At 47.3% G+C, this 9702-nt stretch overlaps 1 protein-coding gene across 2 annotated transcripts in view; it reads right to left on the bottom strand.

Annotated features, from left to right (window-relative positions):
* Positions 1-643: 643 nt before the first annotated feature.
* The window catches only part of ROR1 (receptor tyrosine kinase like orphan receptor 1), a 147620-nt gene continuing 138561 nt past the window's right edge, over positions 644-9702 (bottom strand). For both annotated transcript variants that reach the window (XM_069023613.1, XM_069023614.1), the window contains exons 8-9: positions 6152-6363; positions 644-3321 (exon numbers count right to left, since the gene is read on the bottom strand). In XM_069023613.1, the coding sequence (XP_068879714.1) occupies positions 1897-3321; positions 6152-6363 (1637 nt within the window). In that variant the 3' untranslated portion in view covers positions 644-1896. The remainder of the gene's footprint in view (positions 3322-6151; positions 6364-9702) is intronic.

Here is a 9702-nt window from a genome sequence, read left to right as displayed (position 1 = left end):
GCAGGGCAGGGAGAGGTCCTTCCAAAGCTTTCCAGGTGTGTCGTTCAGAGCTGGTTCACATCTAAAAATACTTTAACCTTAAGGACCCAGCTTTGAAATAAAGGAAAAACCTCAAACTGAGCCGTGAGTGGTTTGAACATAAAACCACAAAGTGTGTGAGGGAATATTTTATGATCCCACTGCTGCTCCTTAAGGATTAGGTTATTCCTAATTCCTAATTAAAGCCAAGGATGCTTGGTTGATACCAACTCAACTTCCCTGGTAACTGGGAGCCAGGGGAGGGAGATCCTTCCACGTCCTTCAGCCATTTCAGGATGGAGGAAATGCCGGCGTGTTTATGGTAAAACAATGTTTTAATAAACAGCAGCATAAAATAATCAGTGTTTAATATCATCTCTGGCACGTGAAATACAAAAATGCACGTATCTCAATTATAAAATAGCCTTTGTTATTACATTTTTTTTCATGCTTGCCTAATTGAAATGCCCATAATTAATAACTCAATCATCAGGTAATACAGTGATTAAACGCATGCAGTGAAAACAAAGAAAGATATTTGTATAAGGTAGTGGCTGAGTATCACCATAATATATTTCAGGAACATCTACATCAGGGTAAAAATCAAAAGAAACAGCCCAAGACATAAAATGCAGAGATGTATTTTCACTTCTGCTGTACAAAAAACATCATCACACTTTTGTGCAAAAAGATAAAAATAAAGTCCTATTATACAACATTGTCAACTGAGCAAAAGATTGGTTTTTGTGGACAATAAAAATATTATTCAGTACAAAAAAAGAGTCTGTGGAAAATGTACCGTACACAGCACGTGTGTAACTCATTAAAGTGGTTTCAAATGAAGAATCTCGATTGGTTCTACCTGAATGGGTATTTTAATGACACAAATGGTGCATTTCTAAGTGGAAAATCAGCACTAATTCACATTATTAGACACAATTGCTATCGATGGATTTGCTGCCTGATGGAATGTGAGTCTCCCTTTTTCCAGGGTTACTGGAGTCAGAGTCACTGAAATGACACAATAAATATTCCTGGGAAAACTGATTGTCATATACAAAACTGTGGTTTGGCGCTTTTCCATTACACAGTTGCATAGCAACAAAAGGATATAAAATTCCTGCTTGAGCGACTAGATCATGAAATGTTAGCTCTGAAGAAGTTGATTCAGGTTCTGAAATTAAAGCCCTTTAATTTCATTTCCTTTAAGGCAATTCCTTAAGAACTCCAGCTGTCCTTAGCAGCCAGCAGCAGATGAGGTTTGTAGACTGCAAGCTGATAACTCGAGCATTTGTGCTGTCTCATAAATGACATTTTTTGGTCTGAATCTGAGCTCAGACTCCTGACTAAACCAAAGACCAAAATCCCACCTGAAGTAATTTATTCAGCTCTCAGATCACATATTTGACACACAACCCTCGACTGCAAAATTTACAGATATTTTCCCTATTGGCACTGAAATTGCACACCCAGATCTCCGAATCTTTGCATCTCCTAAAAAAAGAGACAAATATTAAAATATGGTTTTCAGTATTAAAAAAAAGTTCCTGTGATTTAAACCACGCCGGAGGTTTAAAAAGCTGTGAAAAAGCGTTGGTTAAAATGTTCTTATTTTAAAAACCCCCTCAAATTCCCTCTTTGAATTGTCGGTGGCACTTGGAGAAACGTGGCCAAGGCTGAGGATTCCCACCATGAGGATCTGTCTGGTTGTGCCTGCCCATCCTGGCGAGCAGTGCAACTTCACAGAAGACACTTTGCTGCAATGTCTGTCCAACAACCAGAAGGATCTTTAATAAAATATTTGAATAGAAAAAAAATCTTTCCTACCACTTCCGAGTCTGCGTCGCCAAGAGCGCTATTTACAAAGGCCTCACCTATTTACAATTCCGCCGAAATCACGGAGTCGCTGGGTCCGTGGATGCTGGAGTCTCCCAACAGGGAGGACTGCTTGGAGTCAATTTTGTAGGGTTTCTGAGTTTTATTGCCAAACACTGTCATACCCATCCCCGCCGGGTGGCTGGGAATGGCCATGTGGGATAGCAAGGGAATGTTGGCCTCCTGGTTGGATCCCGACGACGGCAAGCTGGTGACGTGGCCCGTGCTGGTGGAGCCGCTGGCGCTGCTGGGGGAGCGGCTCTTGGGAGGGGGACAGTGCTGGATCACGCGGGGAGGGCCCTGCGGGGGGTAGTGGGCGGCGGGGAAGGCGGCGTATCCCGGCGGGATGGGGTATCCGTTGATGGGGATGTAGCGCTGGTTCTGAGCTAAGGGCGGCCCCATGAACCCCGCCATCTGGCCCTGGGGGATTCCCTGCGCCGGGAACATGTAGTTGGGATACCTGGGGTTGCTGAGGTTGCTGACGGGGCTGGCGCTCAGGGAGGTGGTCTGGGTGGTGGCGTTGCCGCCCGAGGGGGTTGTGGAGCTGGTGTGGCTGGAGAGGCCCTCCCAGGAGCGCAGCCGCGCGTGGATCTCCTTGAAGCGCGGCCTGCGGGAGGGCAGGTCGTGCCAGCACTCCGTCATCAGGCTGTACATCCTGGGGGGACAGTCCTCGGAGCACGGCAGCAGCTGGCGCTTCCGGATCATCTCGATCACCTCCTGGTTGCTGAATCCGTAATACGGCTGGAGGCCGAAGCTGAATATTTCCCACAAAACCACTCCGAAGGACCAAATGTCCGAGTCGGAGGAGAACTTGCCGTACATGATGGCCTCGGGGGGCATCCAGCGGATGGGCAGCAGGGACTTGTTCTGCACCCTGTAATAATCGGCCGAGTAGATCTCCCGGGACAGCCCCAGGTCGGAGATCTTCACGTGGAGCTGCTCCCCGATCAGGATGTTGCGGGCGGCGAGGTCCTTGTGGACGAAGAAGTGTCCGGCCAGGTACTCCATGCCGGCCGCGATCTGCACCGCGATGTGCAGGAAGTCGCCGTGGTCCAGGCTGGACTTGACCGTGCCGTCCTCGTCGCTGCTGCAGCCGACGTCGGAGTGCGGCGAGCGCATGACCAGGAACTCGTGCAGGTCGCCCTGGTTCATGTACTCGAACAGGAGGCACACGGGCTGCTCCTGCGTCACCACGCCCAGCAGGCACACGATGTTGGGGTGGTGCAGCTCGGCCATGAGGGACGCTTCCTGCTGGAATTCCGCCCACTGCTGGGGGTTGTTAAAGTCCTTCAGGGTCTTGATGGCCACGAGCTGGGCGTGGTCCATGCCCGGCAGGTAGAGGTGGCCCTTGTAGATCTTGCCAAAAGCGCATTCCCCCAGCTCCTCCATGAAGCGAACGGCGGAGAGGGGCAGCTCCTTGGCTTTACTCTGTGAGAGAAACAGCAATAACACATCAGGACCGAAACCAGCCTTTTTTAAGTGAAACCTCTTGGTGCAGGATGTGTGGGAGCCAAGGAGACGGGCACGGGAGCCAAGGAGACGGGCACAGGAGCAATGATCCCACCCGAGGGACACCAGGATCCAAACGGGATCACCATGCTCCAAAAAGTAACAAAAAGAATTCCTTTCCATCCTCTCCACAAGGTCAGATACAACAAGAACTGGACCCAAATATACACAGGAGCCATCAGCATCTCAGCATTTGGCCTTGGGCATTTCTGTACTTCCAATTGAATGTGACTAATTTCAGGAATTGAGGCAATTCCCATGCTCTAAGAGGTCCATGCTGAAGTGTTTTATGGGCCAGGGCCTGGAATTTTAGCAGGAAAAAAATTATTTTGTTTTAAAACCACGGCCTTGTAGCCAATTCTGCCTTGACTTTGCTATTAACCCTTCCAGGTACAGCAGAGCCTGTTTCTGTTCCCACTATTTCTGTTCCATCCTGAAACCCCGAGAGTGGCCAAAGGAGAAAAGCAAACCTTTTAAACATTTATTGCCCTTTGGAGTGCAGATATTCACTCCTGGGCCATAAAGAAACCGTATTATTCCCAACTTCCACTTGTGCTTGTAACACCCAAACCCACTCATTTAGGACCCTCAGTAAAGCCACAGGTAGTAATTTAAGGTTAATGAGTTTGGGATCTAGGCTCTGTAAATGAGTGTAAACATTGGCATTGGCATTCCTGAAATCATGCAAGGGCAGCTTTCCAGTGGCAATGTGGGAAAAGAACTGACATTTCAAATAATCACAGAAAAAAGCCCTTTTAGCATGAATTAATTCTAACTGTATTGATCACTCTGACTTTCAGACAAACACTGCATTAATAATCATAATAATGATTATGATAATAATAATAAAAAAACAGCCATTTAAGCAGGCAGCCCAGTAGACTGCCCAATGATGGCAGGAAATTAGCTATATTGTTGAGGAACAGATGGTTTATATTACCCAAATCCTTTAGGCTAAAACTTGTTTAGGTCTGGCATATTGTAAATTATATTTTAGTAATGAAAGTGAAATGACCTCTGTCTGACCTGAGCCTGGGTCCGTCTGTTTGAATCAACGGAGTGGAAAACTGGGGAAGAAAATGAAGTCATAAAGTTTTGGCAGGAAGGGCTCGTTCGGAGAGAAGCAGTTGTAAATCTGCTCGGCTTTTGTTTGACAAGTATTTGTCACACACGGGCGTTCCAAAGGTAGGGAAGTGTAAAATACACAAGAGGCAGCAGGTCAGGGGAAAGGGAGAGGGAAACCCACCCCTTCCACCTCTTCTTCAGCTCCATGACAAGACATCCTTAATTTATTGTATTTCTGAAGGCAATTAAAACCCCTTAAAACTGGAGGAAATGCTAACATTCCTGTTTATCCAAGCAAACAACTGCCTCAGTGGGAGCTTGAAGCTTAGATTTGTTTTCACCCAAAGCTGACATCATAGCTGGCTACGTGATTTAAAAATAGGATTCCACTTCCTTTCCTTGAAAATATTGTTTGAAAGGCGATCAAAACACTGGGGACGGGGAGAGCTGGCTTTCCCAGTGGGAAAATCCCGAATTAGCAGAAATAAAATGAAAATATTCTTGCAGCACATGACTTGCAAATTGAAAGGAAGGAGACTGGTCAATATTTGCAATAATATCCAGGCATTTCTGCTTCCCTGTGCTGTGTGTGCCAGCAGGAAAGGTGGGAATTGCATCCTCAATAAAAGGATGCTGAGATTCCCATTATCTCCAGTTTAGCCAGGATTGCACCCCAAATTCCCAGCAGGGAGCAAGAAGCAATCCCAAATTTAACAAAATATTCCAGGAGGTTGGATGCAGGATGTGGTTTAGACACTGACTTGTTAAATGTTTTTTGCACTGCTACCAACATTTTGAGATAAAGTTACTCCAAGCTGTACAGGAAAGTTGGAATTGGGAACTTCCAAGGAAAAGGAAGATAAATTCACCAGGCCAGTGTGTGTGGGACTGAGACAGAGATTTTCTCTCTGAAGTGCTTCAAAAGAACAAAACCCATCAAGTTCTTGAAGAGCCAGAAAATATCCTGAGTTGGAAGGGACCCACGAGGATCAAGAGCCTTGGCATGGTGTGAAACACAAGGGAAATGCTCTTCCAGGGCATTCCTGTGCCTGTGGATGGCAGGAGGAACTTCCAGCCCTGCCCTGGGTGACACAGCCAGGTCTGCACGTCCCACTCAGGAAATCAGGAGCACGAGGTTGATCATTCTTAAATCTAAATGATTTTTTAAAATTCTTCCTGAATGTGGGGCTGTGGTGAAGCCAAACAGGAGCTGGGCTGGCCAGAGCTGCAGGCAGAGCTTTGGGGCTGTTTTGGTCATTTCTCCTTTTAACTGAAAGGATAAACCTGAAAAACCAAGGAACAAATCTTTCCAGAAGTGATGTCAGCTGAGCGAAAGGTGACAGATAAACAGAGCAGAGCCATGAGAAGCTCTCCTGGGGAAATGCTGAATCACATCTTTACCTACATTACTCTTTCACTTAAATGAGATGTTTTAAGAGATGCTTCAGGAAGGGGTTCCTTGCTTTATCCCACAAAAACTCCATCATTTCTCCAGGGACATGGACACACAGGGAATTACCCCCTTGGTCCAGCACACGCTGCTGCTGCTGCTGAGAAAACCCTCACAAAAATCACAGAAATCACAGGCTGGAAACCACCTGAATATTTCAGTGCTGAGTTGTTTGACACATTTCCCTCCCTGCCTGTGGAGACAGCGAGTGTGGAGGCAGAAATCTGGGATTACCTTTGGCTTGTAGGCGTTGAGCATGGACATCTCCACGTTCTGCCCCCGGACGTGCTTCGGCTGCCTCTGGACCGGAGGGGATGAGGATTTCTGGTTGTTGCGACAGATGCAGATGAAGAAGAAGAGCAAGGCTATGGCCAGGGGAATGGTAACACTTGGCACCAGGATGTACAGGATTTCCATTTTATTCTTTTCCTTGGAATCCTTGTAATCTGGTTCAGAAAGAAAAAAAACCAACCATGAATGAAGCATCCCACAGAGACAAACACATCCCTGGGCCAACTAGAAGTGTTAAAAAGAATAAAACATCCATTTTATCTTGCTGAAATCCACCTTGAATGCTGATTCATTTTATTAATATTAAAAGAAAAAATTATTTAGTGGAGTAACAAACTGTCCCTGTAAGGTCAAAGGTACTGATGGGCAGGACACAGTGGAATGCTGTGAGGTGGACTTTGCTTGAGGTGAAATGAAGTCATGGCCTAACACAGATCCACAGAAAAGTGAATTTCTAAAACACCTTATGGAAGAAGCTTGTGGGAGGTGCCCCTTCCCATGGCAGGGAGTTGGAACAAAATGATTTTGAAGGTCCCTTCCATGCCAGGCCATTCCATGATTCCAAGAAAAGCTCTGGTGGGAACACAAACTCCTTATTTTGTGTCTTGGTTTAAGACAATTTAAAGGAGAACACTCTGGCAGCTGCCTCCCTTTAAAGGTTCAACCAATCCCTTTCCAGCAAAAATGAATGGATACGAGCAGAGGGAAGTGAAAAAAGGAACAGTTCCTACAAGCAGAACAGCACCAGGGAAGCTGGAGCAGGGGTGAAAAGGAAGGATCCAGAAGAGTTGTGAAGGAGGATGGTGTAACACAGTCCAAAGGCTCCCTGCAATCCTTGCTCCCTCCCAGGGCTCTTCCCAGCCATTAATTTTAGGAACATGATCCCCTCTTTGCATTGCCTAGAATATCCAGCACTGCATCCCCCTGGCTGGCTCTGGCTTCCCAGGGAACGCTGCTCGGAGGGAAAAGCAGCAGGAGAGGGGAGAGGCTTTGGGAGGAGCTCAGGCAGAAGGACAGATCCCCCATCCCGAATGCTCCGGGCACAGCGACACTGACGCCTGCCCTGCTCTGCCATTTCCCGGGAGCATTCCCAAGGTTTAGGCTGGAATTACACCCGGATTAACACACTCACTACAGGGGAACTTGGAGGATCCCGGGAGCCCAGGCCGCCCTGGCTGTTTCCGAGGGCATTGGCAATGCCTGAGGCAGCCTTGGGGAGTCTGGGAGGACGGGGGATGTTTTATTATCCCTGCAGGGTCACTCCAGTTTGTTTGTCTGTGTTTTCCAGGCTGGATTTGTACAAGTGCTTAGCGGCCCACACAGATCTCTTTTATGCACTTCATTAAACATGAACTTGATCTGAAGCTTGGGCTTGACTCAAATTGTGGCAGAGGCAAAGTTCAAATGGCTCTGCATGGCACTTTGCATAACCCCTCTCCTCTTTCAGGCTCACCCATCCTCTGCTCCCCCCACGCTCCTCTCTGATCATTCCTTTCCGATTAAGTCGTGTCATCGGGTTTTTAATTGAGAGGAGAGGTAGCCCAAATATTCCTACAGCCTTTGGGAAACAGGAGATGACTAAAGCACCGTCCCCATGACATTTTCCCTGCTCCCAGAGAGGCAGGGATTCACACACTGCCCTTCCCCTGTCCTTCCAAACCGTCTTAGGCTTGGCTTTGCTAAGCCTCATGCTCGAATTACCCCGTGTTTCACATCTTCCCGCAATCAGGCTGACAAACTTTGATGAAACCAATCTCTCACAGCTTGTGAGATACAGTTGAAGAAAGGAAAAGAAAGCAGCAGCACGAGGCAGAGGGAGACCTGGGCACCAGTTCATCACCTGAGCTATTCCAGTCAAAGGCAATTATTATTCTTATTAAGTAGCAGCCCCCGCCGTGAAGCCTCATTAGGTTAATGGGCTTCTTGGGAGCCACCCTAATTAAATCCATTTCCCATCTAGGCATGTCCTGGTGAGGCAGAATGCACAATACTGATTAAACTGGGCCTGAAATGGCTCTTTCAGCCAGTGCAAAACCGGCAGAATGGGAGTCCCACACGGTATTCTGGTTTTAATATGCAGATTAGCACTTAACAATTCAATTACTGCTCACCTGACCCAGCTCTGTCTGTAGTTAGAATAATAAAGCCACGGAACAACGGGTACCATTTAAGGCAGCAGTGAGAGGTTTTGGCAATTAAAACCTTTGTCAGGAATTCTCCAGGGCAGCCCTTATCTCAGTTATAAATTATCAAGCAAAGCTTGAAAATCAGAGACTTTGGCTCCAAAAGTGTCCTGGTATCCCAGATCAGGAGCCTGAGGCAGGCTTGGCATCTCAGAGCCCACCTAGAGGGGACTGGCACAAGAATCTTCAGAATAGTTTTTGGTTATTTCTGTTGAAATAACAGCAGAAGAGATACAGGACTCAAAAAGTGTGGGGGAAATCACAGAATTGTTGAGGTTGGAAAAGCCCTCAGAGATCAGCAAGTCCAACTCTTAAACCAGCACTGCCAACACAGCTCAGGCCTTGTTTAAAAAACAGAGGTGACATTGCCAGGTGCTCTGAGCTGCAGCTGAAGTTTGTGTTTACAGAACTGCCCTGGCTGCATTTAGGGTTTGCAAAATGAGCAAAAAGGGAGACTCAGCTCTCATTTGATTCTGCTTTTCAGAGACCCAGGGGAAGCGAGTGGAAGACCTGAACAAATGGGTCCTGATTGTTTTATCTGCATGTAGAAATAACAGTATTGATAACAGGCCAAGAAAAAGTGCAGCTATTTGTGTGGACATGCCAGAAATGCACCCAGAAATGTTATGGAAATTCAAAGTTTCACACAAAATTTGATGTTGCCTTCAAGTTGTCACAGTAACATTTACCTTTCCCCTTGGAAAGGGGATACCTTTGATGTCCCTGCTCCATAGCCAGAACCAAATTAAATTTTTTCTGGTTATGGTTATGAACATTCCTGCAGCGAGACATGTTCTGAGTCTGCTCCAAAGTCTTTTTCAATTAATGGAAAGATGGGAATCGATGCCAAAATGGGATCTAAATTATGTTCTTACTGAAAGGGTAGATCAGGGGGAAGGCAGACAGTCTGGGCTCTATCATGTGCATCTCAAACCCTCTCCCTGTTTTTGGGCCCCTCACAAGAAGAAAGCCATGGAGGGGCTGGAGCGTGTCCAGGGAAGGGAACGGAGCTGGGGAAGGGGCTGGAGCAGCTGAGGGAGCTGGGAAAGGGGCTCAGCCTGGAGCAAAGGAGGCTCAGGGGGGACCTTGTGGCTCTGCACAAGTCCCTGACAGGAGGGGGCAGCCGGGGGGGTCGGGCTCTGCTCCCAGGGAACAGGGACAGGAGGAGAGGGAACGGCCTCAGGCTGGGCCAGGGGAGGGGCAGAGTGGACATCAGGGAAAATTTCTTCACTGAAAGGGGTGTCTGGCCCTGGCACAGCTGCCCAGGGCAGTGGTGGGGTCTTAAAAGGGACTTAAAAAGGGATTTAACAG

Source organism: Aphelocoma coerulescens, chromosome 8 (genome assembly GCF_041296385.1).
Source record: "Aphelocoma coerulescens isolate FSJ_1873_10779 chromosome 8, UR_Acoe_1.0, whole genome shotgun sequence".
NCBI lineage: Eukaryota > Metazoa > Chordata > Aves > Passeriformes > Corvidae > Aphelocoma > Aphelocoma coerulescens.
This window is presented reverse-complemented; position numbering and strand designations above follow the sequence as displayed.